This window comes from Podarcis bocagei (genome assembly GCF_964188305.1).
Source record: "Podarcis bocagei genome assembly, chromosome: 4".
NCBI classification, from domain to species: domain Eukaryota; kingdom Metazoa; phylum Chordata; class Lepidosauria; order Squamata; family Lacertidae; genus Podarcis; species Podarcis bocagei.
Window position 1 is genome coordinate 80,222,488 of NC_138128.1, and position 20,976 is coordinate 80,243,463.

Sequence of the window (20,976 nt, forward strand, 5' to 3'; positions counted from 1 at the left end):
AACTGCATTTGCTTTAATGTTATAATATTTAAGTCTCTCATCTTTCTCTCTCTCTTTGTCCCTTGAAAGTAGGACATTTATTAATTTTGACCTAGATTTTTAAGCAAACCCATTAACACATACATAACTAAATCCATTAGACCCTTGGGGCCTGATCCAGCCAGAGAGTGATTTCAGGGGGAATTTGCCTGAGCGACATGCTTAACACTTTCCCATTGAAATATCAAAAGCACTTGTAAAAATTGCTTATTAGCTGGATCATGTCCTTTTGTATTCAGAGTACATCTTATTATCAGGTATAGACTAATTAATGTGCCAGGGCTGCAAAAGGAGTAGATGCATGAATATCACACACACACACATGTTTTAAAATGACAAAAAGTGAGGCCAGCTTGGAATGAGACCAACCTGTCTTCTCCTTTTATTTCTCCCATCATATTAAGCTGATGAGGTTTTTTTTAACCATGTCTCAAATTTGCCCAAGGGACAATAGGAAGAGACATTATACTGAAATGTTCATTGGTTTGATGAAATAGTTACGCTGCTGCCTTGAATTTGCATGGGACAAATCAGGTTCTAACTGGGCATGTGCACAAGCTGCAGGCTCTCATATTTAAATAGAAAGCTGCTTCCATCGCTGCTGCCTCTTGCTGAGCTTAGAGACCGAAAGAGGGACTCTGAGGCTTTACAGAGAGAAAAAATAATCACCATTGGATTGTGTACAGCTTCAGAAGAGACTGGGAGAGAGAAATCAGACAAGTCTTTTTGAGAAGTTGAAAATGGGTGAAACTGTGCCGATCGATTAAAGGGTCCTACGGAGAGGGATTTTTGTTCGTTTTGGTGGTATTTCCTGGGTAAATGGTTTCGACCTTACCCATATGAATACGCAGTCCATGCAAAGAGACACCTCATACCCGCCTACGGACTCCTACCACAGTAGAGTCGCAGATTTCCTGAATGACTCGGAAGCAAATGTCTTCAAGCTGGTGGACCTGGCTCCATTAACCCCGACAGTAAGTGCGACCGAGAAATTGCTTGTGGGTGATTTAAGCCTATATAGCAAAAGTTTAGTCTGGTGGTAATAGTGCCGAATTTTAATGGAACTGTGCAGGAACTATTGGGTCAGGCAAGAGTGTGTGAGACTGTGTGACCTTTACCTGTGTAAAGTTAGCAATTCACAAATGAGCATCTTCAAGGAAAAGTTGAGGGGAGCAGGAATGGAATTTGTTTAAAGATCGCCAGTGGAACTGCAAATAGACCTCTCTAGTCAGAAGGTGGGTGACCTGTCTGTGCTAAAACCGGTGATTTCTCCACCGGGAAGAAGAACGCAGGTTGCCATTTTACGGCATTTTACAGTAGAAGAAGAGAAACATTGTTCAGAATGTGGTCAGGGTCACACGAACAGAAATAGACTACTGAATTGCAAGGTTCAAAACTATTTTCCCTGTTCTGAAACAACTGGTTGACTCCATTGGAGAAATGAGTGGCAGCCCATGGGTGTCAATTAATGCGACTCTTGAGTCAGAGCTGCTATTTGTCGGCAGCCGGGTGATGGTCGTGGTGCTTTTATTCACTTGTTGAGTGAGTCCTCCTCTAAGGCCTTTTAAGAAACTTTCAATAGGAAGGAAATGCTTTCATGGAATTCCGAAAGGGCGGCTAGATTGGTCTCTTGCAGCAAAAGCAGTTGCCTTGTGGCACCTTGGAAACACTGCTTTATTATAGCGTGAGCTTCTATAGGAAGTCGAAGTGGTGGCTCTGCTCCAAATGTGGATCTTTTCTATCAAAGCTCTTGCTACAAATACACTCTCTATAATCCTTATAAAGTAGGAAAGGACTTTAAAAAAAAATCATTTCTGCCATTTCTATTTTTACCTGTAACCTTGTGATCATTTTTCTGGTGTTTAAGGAAACGAGTGGCGCATATTTATCACAGGAGTTCTGAAAAGTAAAATGCCCCATCTCTCACCCTCTCACTTTGGACAGGGGATTTAGTAACATTTGTCCACTGTTTAAATAGTCCTTAAAGTTGAAACAAACAAAACCAAGAATCAAAGATAGTTAAACTACTTTCCAATTGAGCAGGGAGTGGGCTCCTTTGTGGGATGCTGTGAAGAGGCTTGGTGCAGAGATTATTGCATGCAGTGAATTAAAACTGTATGGTTCGCTTTGCCTAACTACACTGGTGTTATGCTACACTTCGGAAGTGATGGGCATGCATCATAGTTTGCCGCACATAATTTACTTCCATCTTTCAAACTGCCTCTTGCAATCTTTCAGGTCTAACTTTTGTGAATGGGTTTTGGCACGGCTATCAGTGAAATTAGTGTTCTGAGGGCCAAGTCGTCTATTACTTCTGGCAGCCGTCTTGCTCATGCAAGTGGTCTGTTCACATAACTTCAGAGGAGAGAACACATTGAAAAATTCAGATGGACTTCTGAGGCCAGCGAGCTCTCCATGCATCTTCTGTGAATTCTCTCCTTTGACATTATGTTGTTGTATAAGATGATCATTTGCATGAGCATCAAAATGTACAAAAATCTTTCACTGTCTTAGGTGAATTCAGTATTATTACTCTTACTCTTACTCTTACTATTAACCTGTCTTACGCCCTTAGGTTCCAGGGTAGGTTACAAAAATTACAACAATATACAACACGTAATTAGTTTTCTGTTTAAATCATGTGCGTGTTAATTGTAAATGGAGGATATATATGAGGGATTGCATCCAACTAAGTCCCATTCAGAGTTGACCTATTGAAATTAATGAAACTACGGTACTTTAGTCATGTCCATTCATTTCTATGGGTCTACTCCGGCACTGGATACAACCCAAGATCAAAAATGCATAGCAATCTTATGATATATACTAATAGCTGATTCAATTCTGCTAGTGCTGGTCCTTATGTAAGTCAACCGGCACCACTCACACTCAAGAGTCTGTTTGCAAAAGTACCAGAGGCTTGCAGAAGTCGAAACAACCTTTAGGGGGGAAATCCCAAAGTGGGAGGGGAACCCCAGAACTGCCCAATGAGGATGGAGCATGCTCGGTAGCAACAGAATTCTGATGGTGGGTTGGGAATTGGTTGTGGGAAAGAATAATAATAATAATATTAAATTTATTATTTATACCCTGCCCATCTGGCTGGGTTTCCACCAGCCACTCTGGGCAGCTTCCAACCGAATATTAAAAACAGGGCCACCTTCAGTTGTCTTTTAAAAGTACAATAGTTGCTTATTGCATTGACATCTGCTGGGAGGGCATTCCACAGGGCAGGTGCCACTACCGAGAAGGCCCTCTGCCTGGTTCCCTGTAACCTCACTTCTCGCAGTGAGGGAACCGCCAGAAGGCCCTTAGCGCTGGACCTCAGTGTCCAGGTAGAACGATGGGGGTGATGACGCTCCTTCAGGTATACTGGACCGAGTCCGTTTAGGGCTTTAAAGGTCAACACCAACACTTTGAATTGTGCTCGGAAACATACTAGGAGCCAATGAATATCTTTCAGGACCGGTGTTATATGGTCTCAGCGGCTACTCCCAGTCACCAGTCTAGCTGCCACATTCTGGATTCATTGCAGTTTCCGAGTCACCTTCTAAGGTAGCCCCACGTAGAACGCATTGCAGTAGTCCAAGTGGGAGATAACTAGAGCATGCACCACTCTGGCAAGACAGTCTGCGGGCAGGTAGGGTCTCAGCCTGCATACCAGGTGGAGCTGATAGACAGCTGCCCTGGACACCGAATTAACCTGTGCCTCCATGGACAGCTGTGAGTCCAAAATGGCTCCCAGGCTGTGCACCAGGTCCTTCAGGGCTACAGTTACCCCATTCAGGACCAGGGAGTCCTCCACACCAGCCCTCCCCCCTGTCCCCCAAGAACAGTACTTCTGTCTTGTCAGGATTCAACCTCAATCCATTACCCACCATCCATCCTCCAACTACCTCCAGACACTCACACAGGACATTCACTGCCTTAACTGTGTGGGAGCAGGAATGGAATGTAGCATTTAGGAGAAGGAGATGGGTAACTGGAACCACAGGCGGACTTTGGTAATATGGCAGTACTTCTTATTTTCACAATAATTCATTTTCATGCAGTTGTTTTTTTATGCTTCTTCTCAGTAGGTACCCATATATATATATATATATAGGTTTCATTATTATTATTACTATTATTAATAATAATATTTTGCAACCTTTCGGCTCGGTGCTCTGTACAGGGAAAAACCCGCACCACCCAAATCCTGCACTGCTGAACCAGAACGCTCTACAAAGCAATGTTTTATTGCAGGTCCCGCTGGTAATATTTATTCATTCAAAAGATGAAACAAAATCTCTTTATGCAAAAGAGATAAATAACAGTGCCAAACTGCATGCAGGCAAGCGCTTGGGGAAATAGTGGGATTTGACTATGAGGATTTATATTGAAATGTATTGACACAGCAGCATTGATGTGCACGGTGTTTTACAGAGTAATGTGAGCAACCAGTCAACCTGCAAAAGCTTACAGTGTCTTTTCTGAGAGAGCAAGAGACAGTGGCAGACAGGGGAGGAGAAGGAAAGGTAAAAGCAAGTAGAATGAGAACATGCATGGAGACCGTCGAGTCCAGCAATTTGCTGTCATGATGGCCAACCAAATGCCATTGGGGAACCCACATGCAAGGATAGACAGCTCTGTTGGAAGAGCATGGGACTCTTAATATCAAGGTCATGGGTTCAAGCCCCACGTTGGGCAAAAGATTCTTGCCTTGCAGGGGTTTGGACTAGATGATCCTTGTGGTCCCCTCTATGATTCTGTGATTCTTTAAGGCAGGACATGAGCACAAAAGCACTTTCCCTGCTTGTGATTCCCTGCAATTGGAACTAGGTGACCATGCGGTTACACACACTTAGGCTAGAGTTCATTAGAGAATGAACGTGTTAGGTGCTATATGAACACATATATTTCTGGGGGTTTTTGGATCTCATCATGGAAATGGATAGCAGATGGCAACAGCTGTGGGGGGGGGGAGGAGTGAAAGAGAGACAGGATTAGTGGAAAGTGGCCCAAATTTGACAGTCCAATAGGGATGTCATTTGCAAATGGGGGAAAGGGCAGACCTTTGAGATTACAATGTAGGTATATTTTCTACGTCACTTGTATGCCTTTTATTTTAGCTCTACATTTCTACCAGTGCTTTTTAGTATGCAAAAGTGTGGCATTTAAAGGTGACCATATGTGTTGCTTAATGCGATGTATAGACTCAATTTGGGGAGAAGACACAGATGCTACAGGACTTGCTATGGGACACCCTTTGTGGAAATCTCCCACAGCTCTGCAACTCATAATTTTTTTGAAAGTGTGTGTGTGTGTGTGTGTGTGTTGATAGGTAGATAGATGATAGATGATAAATAGATAGATAGATGATAGATAGATAGATAGATAGATAGATGATAGATGATAGATAGATAGATAGATAGATAGATAGATAGATAGATAGAGATGTACGGTATTTCTCCACACCTGACATTTGAAAGGGTGAACTGACTCCAGCCAAAAGTACAGATGGTAGCACTGAGTAAATAATTTGCATGTGTGAATCACCCGCTGCAGGTTAAACCCCACAGACCGAAAGGCCATATTATACCCACAGGCAACTCAAAACCCAATTCTCTTTTAAAGTGAGACTATTTACCCTCTTGGCTAAGAGTACTTAAGTAATAACTCACCAAGTGGTGGAAGTATGTGGATGAATCAACCTTTAAAAACTCTTACAGTGCAACCCTTACACGTGGCTCCTTGGCAAGTAATCCCCACTGGGTTCAATGAGACTTATTCCCAGGTATGTGGGTGCAGGATTGCAGCCTTGGACTTGGTTAAGAGCAACGGGAGCTCACCCCGTCATGGGGATTCGAACCGCCAACCTTCTGATCGGCAAGTCCTAGGCTCTGTTGTTTAGACCACAGCACCACCCGTGTCTCTTTGGAGCAGCAGCTTAGTTTTTGTTAAAGAAAAAGAAAACTGTAGTTCACCATCCTGAACAAAAAGCACACACATCTACACACACACAAATACTGTTACCACCATTGCAACACTTTTTAGCATCCCTCGTTTTTGGAATCTGAAAGTTGAAAAATTCAACATACCCTAATGGAGCCCAAGGTTCCCAAGGTTGAAGAAGGCTGCCATAGAACAGATGTGGTCAAAGTGGTGCTGAACATATGTTTCTGAATGGTGAATGCCTTTATTCCTTACCTTTAGCCATGCAGGCCAGAGATTGGAGGAGCATTTTGCCAAAGGCCCCTTCAGACTTGGAGTCAGTCTTGCTCTTTCCTTGTGGATTTGTTTTGCATGTGTATAAACATTAGAGCAAGTCTGCTTCTTTCCTTTCTATAGGACTGCTGGGCAAGACAGGATCTTTATTTGTTTTCATAGAAAAATGGAGAGACACTCCTGGGCCCTGCCTCCTCTTTGCATGTTGTTAGGTTTAATTGGTTTTCCGCAATTGGTATATTATTTTTAGAAGTCAGCAAATCTCTAACAACAGGATGGTTGCCCGTGAAAAGTAACTTGGCTTGCTCCATAATATTTTCAGGGGATTATATGTCGATATTGGGAAACTGGAGAACGTTCAGTGATGCAAACGCAGTAGGGTCAGGATATTTTGCCACCATTTCCCTTCTGGCCACTGGATGGATTTGACATTTCATTTTGTGTGCATTAAAAAAATGAAATGGGGGAATATATGCCCAGAAGAGATAAACAAAGATTTTCTTGCTCATGTGATTTAAGCTGCTTTAAAATGCGCAGTTCACTTGTTCAGCAAAGAGCTTTAACATCTGAGAGTGTTGTCATATGCAGTTCTGCCTTTTAGTATTTACTGCGTCAATTCTGGATGCTAATGTAGAGCAGCCCAAAGTATATTCCAAGCCTATGTAGGTTTTACAACGGAATTTCAAATGTGGGAGATTGGGGGGGGGGGCTGATTTAAACTATCACTTATGAAAATGACATCAGGTTTTGCAAATACATTCCCAGTGTGCCAAGGTACACTGATCAGCTTTACTAGATTGTTAAAACTCTGTGTTGTTGTACTTTAAAATTATTTAAAGGTGTATTTGAAGAGTTTTTGCCCCCAATTTTGGTGAATAAGCTCCCAGATCAGAGAATAATAGAACCTTAGAGTTGGAAGGGACCCACGGGTCATCTAGTCCAACCCCCTGGGATGCAGGAATCTCAGCTAAAGCATCCAGGACAGATGACCACCCAACCTCTGCTTAAAAATCTCCAAGGAAGGAGAGTCCACCACCAAACAGCTCTTACTGTCACAAGGTTTTTTCCAGATGTTTAGTCAGAATCTCCTTTGTTGTAACTTGGAAGCCATTGCCTCAAGTCCTACCCTCAAGAGTAGTAGATAGGGGTGGAGTAGTTGGGTGTTCTGCTTCCAGTCACAGTCAGCTTTATGTCTTTGGGATGCTCACAAGCAGAGTACAAAGCCAGCAGCCCACTGGTGCTGTTTCTCCCCACCTTCTGGCATTCTGAGGTATACTGCCTCTGACTATGGATGTTCCATTTAGCTATTTGTTGGCCTGACATCTGTGAATTTGTGTAATCTACCCATCTAAGCAAAGGACTGTTATCACCCCATCTTGAGGAGTGAATCCAACAAGTCAAAAGTGCATAGGGAAATGTTCCCTGAAACCAAGATGAGGGATTCTACGGAATGCAGATAGAGAGAATTGATAAGAATAATGATCTGTTGTGACCTCGATGGAAGAGTACAATAGACGAGCCTTCTTGTGTTTTGGCTCATCCCCCCCCCTTTCCCCCTTCCTTCTCCTTCTTTCCTCTTTCCTCTTTCTTTTTTCTTTCCCATAATGGCTTATTGTGCTGGTCCCGGGGGTAAGGTACTGTGAGTGTAGCAGGGTCCACACGAAGCGGGGCGAGGTCCGATGCAGAGAGACGGGCGGGGAACAGGAACGCTGGAACAGAAGGCTGAGCAGGTAGCAGGAACACCGGATGGTCGGGAACAGGAGGCCGTGCAGGGAACAGGAGTACTGGATAGTCAGGAACAGGAAGCCGAGCAGGGAACAGGAGTACCGGTTAGTCATGAACAGGAGGCCGAGCAAGGATCAGGATCACAGGAAGGTCCGAAGCCAACAACGACGTTGCTCCCGCAACCTGGGGCCGGGATGAGTGGGCTTTTATCCTCTTCTAAGGTCAGGGGTGGTCCCGACCCCCAGGAGCCCCGCCTACTCTGGCCTTAAGGCGAGCACTCCTCCTGGGGGCAACCAGTTCCCTTCGCCTCTCTGCCCTAAGCCTCTGCAGATCAGGAGAGGCCGAAGGGTTACTGGGCCCTGGAGGAGGCTCACCTGTGGCCACTGAGTCTTCCAGCACCTCTGGGGCCAGAATGGCTTCACCTGGTGCCTGCTCTTGAGTTTCCTCAGCATCTAGGCCTTGCCCCAGTTCAGCCGGCCCTGGAGGCGGGGACTCCTGTGCCGGCTGGGATTCCTCCGGATCGCTCTCAGACTCGGAATCCCAGGCCATCACACCATCCCCCCTCCCAGGCCCCCCCCTCACTTGAGGGTCCGGACCCGGCTTGCTGGGGTACGCCGCATGAAACTCTCGGATGCAGGCAGGCGCGTGGACGTTGGCCGCTGGTTCCCAGGAACGGTCCTCTGGCCCATACCCCTTCCAGTCAATGAGATACTGCAGCCTTCCCCTGCGGTATCGGGAGTCCAGAATGCGTTCCACCTCGTACTCAGGCTCTCCCTGCACCAAAACTGGCTGCGGTCGGGGACGGTTTGGGTGGAACTCGTCGGGTGGGGCCACCGGACTCAGAAGGGACCTGTGGAATACCGGGTGAACCTTCAGGTGTGCTGGCAACCGGAGACGGAATGCCACAGGCGAGACCTGGTTCACGATAGGGAACGGGCCGGTGAACCGGGCGTCCAGCTTCCGCGAAGGTCGAGAAGGGTGGAGGTGGCGAGTGGAAAGCCACACCAGGTCCCCGACGTGAAGTTCCGGCCCCACCTGGCGGTGGCGGTCGGCCTGGACCTTGTACGCCTCCTTGGCCTGGCGCAGCTGCTCCATCAACAGCTGTTGCTGGGACTGGAGCTCCTGAAGCCACTCTGTCACCGCAGGGACCGCAGATGCCGGCAGCACATCCGGAAACAACCGTGGATGAAAACCATAACTGGCTTGGAACGGGGTCTGCTGGGTGGACGCATTCACCGCGTTGTTATAAGCGAACTCCGCCAACGCTAGGTGGTCGACCCAGTCGTCCTGCTGGTAGCTGCAGTAACACCGGAGGTACTGTTCCAGCACCGCGTTCGCCCGTTCCGTCTGGCCATCAGTCTGTGGGTGGTAAGCAGATGAGAGACAGACCTCTGTCCCGAGGGCCTGGTGCAAAGCACGCCAAAACCGGGACGTGAACTGAACGCCACGGTCGGACACTACACGCTCAGGTAGGCCATGCAGGCGGAAGACATGCTGAAGGTACAGCTGCGCAGTTTCCTTAGCTGAGGGTACGGATGGGCAGGGGGCACAGTGCACCATCTTCGTGAAGTGGTCGGAGAAAACAAGAAGGCAGGTGCAGCCACGAGACGGGGGTAACTCCACTACAAAGTCCAAAGAAACTGTGTGCCAAGGGCGTGGTGGAACCGGCAACGGCTGAAGAAGGCCGGGGGGTCGCCCCGTAGGCCCCTTGGCCCGCCTGCAGACGTCACAACCAGCGACGTAGCGAGCCACGTCGGCCTTCAAACGGGGCCACCAAAACTCACGGCTTACCAGATGGGTGGTCCGATACCGCCCGAAATGCCCCGCCGCTGGAGCATCATGGGTCATCCGGAGAATCTCAGCCCGCAGCGGCCCTGATGGGATGTACAGGCGCCCGTGGTGCAGCAGAAGACCCTGATGCGAGACCAGCCCTGGATACTGAGGGCATGATCCTTCGGCCAGTTCCCGGAGTCGTTCCTGGGCCCAAGCGTCGACCCGCTGCTGTTCCCGCACCCGAGCCTGCAGTGGCTGCGCCTCCTGGGTGGCCAGGAATGCAGCCGGAGGTAGAATCGTGGTGGGTTCTGCTTGCTGTACCGTGTCTGCGTTGTCTTCAGGTTTCCGGGACAGAGCATCCGCCTTCTGGTTTTGGGAGCTAGGGATGTAGCGGATCCGGAACTGGAACCGGGAAAAGAACAACGCCCACCGGATCTGTCTTTGGTTCAGCTTGCGGGTGGTCTGGAGGTACTCCAGGTTCCGGTGGTCGGTTCTCACCTCCACCGGATGTCGTGCCCCCTCAAGATGGTGGCGCCAGACCTCAAAGGCTACCTTGATGGCCAGTAGTTCCCGCTCCCACACAGTATAGTTACGCTCCGCTGGGAGGAGCTGGCGGGAATAGAAGGCGCAGGGTAAAAGTGGCGCTTCCGGTCCGTGCTGCTGAGACAAGACGGCACCGAGAGCCGTACTGGAGGCGTCAGTCTCTACCACAAAGGGTCGAGAAGGATCCGGATGTTGCAAGATTGGCGCTCTCTGGAAACAGGCCTTCAACCCTTGAAACGCCTCCTCCGCCTCCTTGTCCCAGGAAAACGGCGTCTTGGGGCGCAGTAGTCGGGTCAACGGGGTGGTGCGGTGAGCATAGTCCGCAATGAAGGTTCGGTAATAGTTGGCGAACCCCAGGAAACGCTGTAGGTCCTTGCGGTTCCGAGGTGCCGCCCATTCTCGAACCGCTGCCACCTTCCCAGGATCCATCTGCACCCCACCTGGTGAGAGTCGGTGACCCAGGAAGTCCACTGACCGCTGATGAAACTCGCACTTGCTGAGCTTTGCATACAGACGATGCTCGCGCAAGCGCTGCAGCACGGTCCGGACATGGCCTTCGTGGCACGCCGGGTCACGGGAGTAAACCAGAATGTCATCCAAGTACACCACCACATACTTGTCTAGCAAGTCCTGGAACACGTGGTTGATGTACCGTTGGAACACAGCAGGCCCGTTGCACAAACCAAAGGGCATAACCAGGTATTCGAACTGACCGTACCGGGTCCCAAATGCGGTCTTCCACTCATCCCCGGCACGGATCCGAATCAAATTGTAGGCACCCCGGAGGTCTAGCTTGGTGAACACCTGCGCCCCTTGCACCCGCTCCAGTAACTCCGAAATAAGGGGCAAAGGGTACCGGTCCGGGATGGTGATTTTGTTCAGGGCCCGGTAATCATGGCAAAGGCGGAGCTCCCCACATTTCTTTTTAACAAAGAGCACTGGCGCAGCAGTGGGCGAGGTAGAAGGCCTAATGAACCCACGCTCCAGGTTCTTGTGCAAGAAGTCCTGTAAAGCCTCGCGCTCTGGCTCGGTTAACGAGTATAAGCGACTCACCGGTAGAGGCGCTCCGGGCTGGAGGTCTATGCCACAGTCAAAGGACCGATGCGGCGGCAGCTGGTCTGCCCCCCGTTCCTCAAACACGTCGTGATAGTCCCGGTATTCAGCGGGGAGCGTTGCAGCAACCTCCTCAGTGGGCGCAGCTGCTAGCATCTCAGTCTCAGCCGGAGAACTGGGGTCTGGGAAGTGTACAGTCCGTTTGACCCAGTCAATCCGCACATTGTGAGCCTCCAGCCAGTCCATCCCAAGCACCAGGGGGAACCGGGGCATGGAGGCAATATCCAGAGTTCGCATCTCACGGTGCTGCTGGAGGCACAGGACCAGGGGCTGGGTCTCCTGAGTGACGGCACCCGAACGCAGGGGCCGTCCGTCGATTGCCTCCACCTGCACCGGTTCTGGCTTGTTCCGCAGTGGCACCCGATGCTGGGCAGCAAAAGCAGCGTCCATATAAGAGCGGGTTGCGCCCGAATCCACCAGCGCATGGGTAAGAATCCATGGCCCTCCTGGAGGGTATAGATGTACCGGAACCATAAGGTGTTGTAATTCAATTGGTGCGGCCCCATTCTGTGCTGTTTGGGACCCCCGGTAGCCAGGGCCATCAGCTACTGGGGTTTGGTGGTTTCCCTGCGGCTGGCGTTTCTCAGGACAGGACCTTGCATAGTGTCCGCTTCCGCCACAATAGAGACAAAGATTCCCCTCCCGACGCCGCGACTTCTCTGCGGGGGAGAGGCGTGGCCGCACTGCCCCAAGCTGCATAGGTTCCTCCAATGACTTAGCTGGGCCCGTGGGGCTGCTGGTCGACACTGGGGCCAAGAACTGGAGGTGCCGGCGGTCCCGAGCCTGACGCCGGTCCTCTAGCCGATCGTCAATCTGTAGACTCCATTGGATAAGGGTGTCTAGCGTGGTGGGGCGTTCCATCGTGGCCAGCTGGTCCAGTATCTCATCTGAAAGCCCCTCGAGATACTGGTCCCGGAGAGCCGAGTCGTTCCAGGTCAAGTCCTGTGCCAGCAGCCGGAATTCTGTGGTGTATGCGGCCATCGTGGACTTGCCCTGTCTCAACCGCCGAATCGCCCGGTTGGCTTGACTCCCTTTCTGGGGGTTGCCGAACGCGGCCTCCAAACGATTGCAAAACCCCGTATAGTCTGCCAGCAAGGGGGAGTCTTGCCTGAGTAGCGGCAACGCCCACTTGGCCGCCTGGTCCTTTAACAAACTAATCAAAAAGTGCACCTTGGTGCGGTCGTCAGGAAAGTTCCGGGCTCGCCCCTGAATATATAGCTTGGCCTGGGCCAGGAACATAGGAAAGCTGGCCGGGGCTCCATCAAATTTCTCAGGCAAAGCCACTGGGTACTTGCCAGGAGTCGGGGCGTCGGCCCCAGGAGCCGGTAGGGCTTCTAAGCGTTGCTGAAGTGCCACGACTGCGTCATTGAGCTGCTGCACGGTGTGAGTTAAGGCCTGGTTCTCCTGGGCCAAAGTCACCAGTGCAGCCGCCTGGTCCTCCATGGCCTCTGGCTCCTCCCGAACGCACCCCTACGAAGGGGGAGTGCGGGTGTGGCGGGAGCAAACTGTGCTGGTCCCGGGGGTAAGGTACTGTGAGTGTAGCAGGGTCCACACGAAGCGGGGCGAGGTCCGATGCAGAGAGACGGGCGGGGAACAGGAACGCTGGAACAGAAGGCTGAGCAGGTAGCAGGAACACCGGATGGTCGGGAACAGGAGGCCGTGCAGGGAACAGGAGTACTGGATAGTCAGGAACAGGAAGCCGAGCAGGGAACAGGAGTACCGGTTAGTCACGAACAGGAGGCCGAGCAAGGATCAGGATCACAGGAAGGTCCGAAGCCAACAACGACGTTGCTCCCGCAACCTGGGGCCGGGATGAGTGGGCTTTTATCCTCTTCTAAGGTCAGGGGTGGTCCCGACCCCCAGGAGCCCCGCCTACTCTGGCCTTAAGGCGAGCACTCCTCCTGGGGGCAACCAGTTCCCTTCGCCTCTCTGCCCTAAGCCTCTGCAGATCAGGAGAGGCCGAAGGGTTACTGGGCCCTGGAGGAGGCTCACCTGTGGCCACTGAGTCTTCCAGCACCTCTGGGGCCAGAATGGCTTCACCTGGTGCCTGCTCTTGAGTTTCCTCAGCATCTAGGCCTTGCCCCAGTTCAGCCGGCCCTGGAGGCGGGGACTCCTGTGCCGGCTGGGATTCCTCCGGATCGCTCTCAGACTCGGAATCCCAGGCCATCACACTTATGTTCTATGCCATGTACTTTGATATTTTTTGGAGTTTTTTTAGCCTTTTCCATTATCATTATCATCAAGGATTTTTCTTTTGTGATTTCAGTTGTTTATATTTATCTGTATTTGTTTAAAGCAAAATAAAAATAAAATAATAAAATAATAATAATAATAAAACTGACTGTTATCACCACTTCTTGAGGAGGGAAACCAACAAGTCAAAAGTGCATTATGCAAAGAAGTCCTTCGTTTGGACTGCCCTGATGCTGTTGCCAGCCAGTTGCATCGATTCTCATGCCATGAGAAATGTAGGGGAGGGGACTCCTCCGTTACTCCATGCATAAATTTTATAAACACCTGCCTTATCCTAGACCCCCAACCCCACCACATTCTTTTTTCTTCTTCATCATCTAAGGTTTACACTCTAAGCCACAGCTTCTTGGACTTCCAGGATAGGGATCCTGATAGTTTGCCATTGTGCCTGCTTTCCAGCAACTTCAGCAAACTGCTTTCTGTCCTTCTGCAGGTGAGGAAGGACCCCTCTTCATTCAAAAGGGTCCCCAGAGGGACCTGCATGAGAAAGGCCTATTAAAAAGAGAAAATTCTTTGCATTTTCCTTCATTATTGTCACGAGCGATTTGAATTGTGTCAATGTTCCTAAAGAGGAAAACATCTATCCCCAGTTGTTTTCAGTGGCAGCATGAAGCGGGGTTTGGGTTCTTATACTGAAGGTGTTGCTGCTTGAATGCTGCCTTCATGTCCTAGCAATACAATGAAAGAATACTGGCACCAAGTGGCCTGAAGCCTTAGATGCAAGATTCTTTTTGCACCTCATTCTTCAATGGTTTGATGGAACACTTTGGGCTTGATGCATTTCTGCAATTGATGGTGTTCTTCTGAAGAGTGTGGCATTAAACATAAATGAATTGTGGTGTTTTTGCAATTCTCTCTCTCTCTCTCTCTCTCTCTCTCTCTCTCTCTCTCTCTCTCTCTCACACACACACACACACACACACACGCAACATTGGCCTGTAAGGGAAAAACAACACCAACTCCAAAATCCACAGTAAGGCAATGCCTTTGTTTTGACCGACCAAAGTGTCACAAGATAGAGAAGTGAGTAAGCTATCAAGTTTTCTTGTGCTCTTCATCAAACTATAAGTTACAAAAAGCAGGAGGTGGATGCATGGAGGAGTATAGAGGATGCATAGAACTAAAATAATACAGTGGTACATTGGTTTTTGAACGTCTCTGTTGATGAACATTTCGGTTTTCGAATGCCGTAAACCAAGAAGTAAATGCTTCGGTTTTCGAACACGCCTCGGAAGTCGAACATGAAACACAGCTTCTGCTGAGTGCAAGATCCTGAGGCCCAGCTGTCGGCTACTGAGTTTTTGGTTTTTGAACGTTTCAGAATTTGAATGTTCTTTCGGAATGGATTACATTCCAATACCGAGGTACCACTGTATTTCCAAAATCCACAGTTAGGCAAAGCCTTGATTAGGACCAGCCAAAATGTCACATAATAGCAAGCAAGCTTTTGAGTTCTCCAGGACTCTACATTCATTCATTCATTCATTCATTCATTGAATGGATGTCCTGCTCTTCCTCTCAAAGGAGCCCAGGGCATCAAGCTGCAAGTTACAAAAAGAAGGGGGCTAGTTGTGGGGGAACGGGCTGAGTATAGCTAAATTAAGATTTCCAGTGGGTGGATCAGGGATCCCATCCCATGCACAGCTTATTTTCTGTCCCCTTCACTGGGAGTACTGAAATCATTCAAATCCATTGAATTTGAATACATACAGGTGACAGCTTTTCTTGGCACAGTATTTGAATTACCTGGGTATTATTATTTTTATATCATCATTATCATCACTGAGTAAGCACAGGCATGGAGCTCACTGGATGTTGATTACTACCTTCATTGGAGCCTTATTTACACCAGATGCTAAAATGTGTGTCATTCCTTCTCCCTAGAGAATCCTGGGAATTGTTTTGCAACAAGAAGGGTGGTCTAGAGATCCCTAACAGTGAGTTCTCACAAAATTACAATTTCCAGAATTCTCGGGGCCGGAGGAGATGTATAAAGCTGATATAAGTTTATGGTGTAGCTAATACATAAAACAGATCCATGTGGATTCTTTTCTCTTTCGGTGGCAAGGAGGTCCTTTTAGCTTTACTTCTGCACAAACTCCCATGCTTTAAAGCTTAGTGAATGCAAACCAAAGCAGCTCCGTCATCCATAGTTACAGTGTTTACATTTGAAAGATGAGCAAATCTGGTTGGAAAATATTCTCTGAAATATTTCCTCCACCCAGATTTTGATTTTCTTCTTTCTCGCCAGGAGACATCGGAATACCTGCCCTTCTGGTGGGTGAAAGACAATGGGGCCTTTGTGAATTTCTGCCATTCTGTTTCCCCTCTAGGAGCTGACGATGCTGAATCCCCCACACCCTTTCCCGACAGTGAACGTCCCAGCCCACACTCACTATACCATCGGGGCTGTCATTCTCGCAGTGGGGATCACAGGAACTCTTGGTAACCTCCTGGTCATCTTTGCTTTCTGCAGGTATTCAACACAGTTACTTTCTGCTGCGCAGTATTCCCCGGGATAGGTTTCCATGCTAGCAGCACCAGAGGACATTGGAATGTATCTAGGAAACAATCCTAGTATATTGTTGATCCATCTAGTTCAGTAATTCTGAATCTCAATTGGGCACTTTTCTCTTATTGCATTTTATTCCTTAAACTGTTCTGCATAGTGAGTTCTCAGGAAGCTCTTGAAACGGCGAACTGTATAAACAGTGTGCATTTGTTTGAAGAAAAGCAGTTAGGAAAAGAGCCTGAGGAATCAATGTTTCCATTCCAAGACAAACTTAACGGTATTGAAACGAGGTGCCCTTGACAGAAAATCGGTTCTCTGTTGATGCCTACGGAATGTTCCACTATTTTCAAGGCATCTTGATTTGTGTTTCCCTAGTGCTCCCTCTCTCTCTCTCTCTCTCTCTCTCTCTCTCTCTCTCTCTGTGTGTGTGTGTGTGTGTGTGTGTGTGTGTACACATACATTTATTATACAGGCTTCCTTTCTTAATTGTGCTTTTAAAGGGAATGACAGAGGCCTACTTTTTCAATGAAGTATTAACCTATATCTGGGCGGTATTGCAGAATGCTGGTTGAGGGTTGTGTAGCCCCCCGGCTTGTGTAGTTGTGTGATCCTCAATATGAAAAAAAAAATCCCCTCTGCTTGGAAAACTTGATTTCAAGGAGTAATGTCCAAACGCAGCCCTTTTCCTGCCATGATAGCTTTCTACGTGCAGGAAACATGTTTGTATGGCTGGACTCAGTTGTCAACTATATTCTTAAGGGTTTCAGCTCAGATTAAGATAAACCAACTCAATGGGAACTAGGCCAGAGGCTGTAGAGAATATTAAGCAATGGATGTGTAGTGTCAAGATCTCATGAGAGTAAGCCAGGAAAAAGCAACTGTGGCATGGTCTCATTCTAGTAATGGGATTGAGCTTGCTACAACCTGATATTTATTGCTACTGGGGCTCTTCTGTCGCATGCTGCCCAATATCAAGTGGGTCAAATGTGAGCTGGACAAGGTATCTGTTAGGTGGATTTGTAGCTGGTTGGCTGACCAAACCCAAAGAGTGCTAATTAATGGATCACCGCCATCCTGGGGAAAAGGGACAAGTGGGGTGCCACAGGGTTCTGTCCTGGGCTGGTTGCTGTTCAACACCTTTATTAATGGCTTGGATGAAGGAATTGAAGGGATGTTCATCAGATTTGCAGATGACACCAAACTCGGAAGGGTAACTAATGCTGCAGAAGACACAGTGCCACAAGATTCAAGATGACCCTAACGGATTGGAAAACCGGGCCCAAACTAACAAAATGAATTTCAATAGGAACAAATGTCATTTTCTACACTCAGACAGAAAGAAACAGCTGCACAAATATAAGATGGGAGAATCTGGGGTTCTTAGTAGACCACAAGCTTAACATGAGTCAACAGTGTGATGCAGCGGCAAAAAAAAGCTCGTGCCATTCTAAGCTGCATAGCAGAATATAGTATCTCAATCAAAGGAATTAATAGTACCACTCTATTCTGCTTTGGTCAGACCAAACCTGGAGTACTGTGTCTCATTCTGAGCACCATCATTTAAAAAGGATACAGTCATACTTCGGGTTGAATATGCTTCCTGTTGAGCATGTTCGAGTTGCGCACCGCGGCAACCCGAAAGTAACAGAGCGCTCAAAATGACGTCACGCTCATGCGCAGAAGCGGCAAAACGCAACATGCACGTGCGCAGATGTGCCATCGCTAGTTACGTTTGCTTCTTGATGTGAACGGGGCTCCGGAACGGATCCCGTTCACATCCCGAGGTACCACTGTATTGACAAACTGGAATGTGTGCAAAGGAGGGTGACCAAGATGATCAAGGGTGTAGAAACCAAGTCTTATGAGGAATGGTTAAGGAATTGTGTGTGTTTAGCTTAGAAAAGAGAAGAAGGAGAGGAGATATGACAGTCACCTTCAAATATCTAAAGGGTTGTCACATGGAAGATAGAGCAAGGCTGTTTTCTTCTGATCCAAACGTTTTCTCATGAACTAATGGCTTCAAGTTACAAGAAAGGAGATTCTGACTAAACGTCAGGAAGAACTTTCTGACAGGAAGAGCTGTTTGACAGTGGAACAGACTCCCTCAGAAGGTGGTGGACTCTGCTTCCTGGGATATTTAAAGCAGAGGTCGGACCGCCATCTGGATGCTTTAGCTGAGAGTCCTGCATTGCAGGGGGTTAAACTAGATGACCTTTGAGGTACCTTCCAACACTACATTTCTATGGGTGCCAAGGGTGCTAGGTCAGAGTTCAAGAGCAAGAGTTTCAGGACCATGGCCAGCACTCTTACAGAAGCACAAGCTTGGTGCAACTGCTAGACACAGGGGTCGGCAAGGCTTACTGGGCATGGGCCAGATCACTCCTGTGGAGATCCTCCGTGGGCCAGACCAGCGCACTGTGGTGCTGGAAATCGCGCCTGCGCAGAAGCAATTTTCGGCACAGCGGACATGCGCAGATGCGATTTCTGGAGCCATGGAAGAGAGTCCCCGCGCTGCACTCTGCTGGTTTAGTGCAGTGTGAGGGGACTCGCCGAGCAGACAGGTCGGTTCAGGGGGTGGCTTGTGGGCTGGTTAAACAGCCTCTGTGGGCTGCTTCTGGCCCATGGGCTGCCGGTTGGGGACCCCTGTGCTAGAGCATTGTGGTCTGTTCTCAAGGGTCCACTGAAGGCTTATGGGTAGTTAAAGGACAAGCATCCTTTGGTGCTCCTTTCAGGCTGTGAGGTTTGGGGTTTCAGAGATTTGGTCCATGGATACTACCTTGATCTGTGAAGGAATCATTAGAGCATTCCTTGGAGTCCATAGATGAAGGTACATCCTTGATGTTTGGGGGGGTGAGGTGTGGAATCTGGTGACACACCAGGTCTACCCAGGATGAGCTAGGTGTGCATCCATTTCCACCTTGGTGCTATGACTGTTCAGCAATTGAAGACTCAGGGTTTGGGGCCATGACATTTCCTCCTTGTTTTTTCCCTCAAATAGTGTAGGTTGCCAGCAGAATAAAGTAAAAGATGAGACCTTCTGCAGTTATTAATGTTGCTGGTGATTAAAGCACACACAAAACCATCGAATCTAATCCCTGTATTTGGAAACTGCTGCTAATCTGGTCAGCAGTGGAAAATGGCCTCCCTATACAATATGACCCAGATGCAGAAAATCCATAGTACATCTGTTTTAATTTCCCATTAATCACCAGCAGCGGAGAAATGTAGGACAGACCATTCAGAGAGGCAGGCATTCTATTTGTGTCACTGGGCTAGTGGTGAAAGCCTGTCCATGTGCGCCACTCTGTTGTGAATAGTTGGCCACTACCAACTGGTGGCCCTACCAAATTTTACAGCGCCACCCTTTCACTTGTAGCTCAATATTATCTATACTGGCTGGGAGTGGTTCTCCAAGGCTTCAGCCATGGGACATTCCCAGCCCTACATGTAGAGGTTGAACAGGGGATTGAACCTGCAACCTCTTCCATGGAAAGCAGATGCTCTACGAATGAGCTTCCTTTGCACATATCACGCAAATATACCTATTTGTAGGCAATGCTCTGCCTGAATGCATTTCTCTATAACTGGGAAGGCTGTACTGATAGATGAAAGCCTGTGTCTTGGGAAGCCCTCACTCGTGATCATCTCAGTTGCCTTTGTAAAATCTACCTCAGACCTTTGGACCAATATCTTCAGAATACAGAAGCACCCCAGAACACAAAGGTTGGCTACCCCTGCTGTAAAGATGGGGCTCAAATTCAATTTGTGGGGTGTGTGTGTGTAAATATGAATCTGCCCACACTGGTAACGTAAGTTGCTTACCTTTTTTTTTGGTCTTGCTGCTTGTTTTGAACATCTTAGTCTGTGTTGTACATTTAAAGCAGTGTCATACCACTTTAAATAGTCATGGCTTCCTCCAAAGAATTATGGGAAATGTCATTTCTTACGGGTGAAGAGAGTCGTTAACCCTGAGCTACAATTCCCAGAGCTCCCTGGGAAGAGGATTTATGGTTAAACCACTCTGAGGTGGAGCTCTGTGAGGGGAATGAGGCCTCTTAACAAACAATAGTCCCAAGGATTCTTTGAGGAAGTCATGTGGTGTGACACCGCTTTCAATATAAGGTGCAGATGAGGCCGTAGCCCTGACACCCTCTTAAGAGTTACTTGCATTCTCCTCTCTTCTCTCACAGGAGCAGAGGCCTTCGGACTCCCGCCAACATGTTCATTATCAACCTGGCTGTTAGTGATTTCCTAATGGCCGTCACCCAGTGTCCAGTTTTCTTCACCAGCAGTCTCAACAAACGATGGGTATTTGGTGAAAAGGGTATGTTAGAAACAGATTGTCCCCCAAATCATTTAGACTGAACAGGCTGGCTTAGAAGTTTATCAGATTGCCAGTGGGACTGCTGTTGTTGTTTTTAATCAACTGCCATTGAAGACTTAACAAGGAATTTATAATAGTTTGTTGATGGTTTCCCAATTTTTCGCACACCCTGCCTCTTTGGTCAAGAAAAGCCATTCTTGAGACTTGAAGGTGATGTTCCCTTTGCTGTTGTAACCTGAGGAGGAGGAGGAGGAGGAGGAGGAGGAGGAGGAGGATGACTAATATTGCCCCAGTCAAAATAAAAAAATTCTTTCCAGTAGCACCTTAAAGACCAACTAAGTTAGTTCTTGGTATGAGCTTTCGTGTGCATGCACACTTCTTCAGATACCTGAAGGTATCAGAAGGTATTCTTCAGGTATCTGAAAAAGTGTGCATGCACACGAAAGCTCATACCAAGAACTAACTTAGTTGGTCTTTAAGGTGCTAC

The 20,976-nt window shown here is 48.2% G+C and overlaps 1 protein-coding gene across 3 annotated transcripts in view; it reads left to right on the plus strand.

Annotated features, from left to right (window-relative positions):
• The first annotated feature begins 641 nt into the window (after nucleotides 1–641).
• OPN4 (opsin 4) overlaps nucleotides 642–20,976 on the plus strand; it is a 50,439-nt gene continuing 30,104 nt past the window's right edge. For 2 of the 3 annotated variants that reach the window (XM_081190920.1, XM_081190922.1), the window contains exons 1-3: nucleotides 642–1,013; nucleotides 15,987–16,129; nucleotides 20,356–20,489. In XM_081190920.1, coding sequence (XP_081047046.1) covers nucleotides 879–1,013; nucleotides 15,987–16,129; nucleotides 20,356–20,489 — 412 coding nt within the window. In that variant the 5' untranslated portion in view covers nucleotides 642–878. The remainder of the gene's footprint in view (nucleotides 1,014–15,986; nucleotides 16,130–20,355; nucleotides 20,490–20,976) is intronic. The other variant, XM_081190921.1, reaches the window with a different exon arrangement.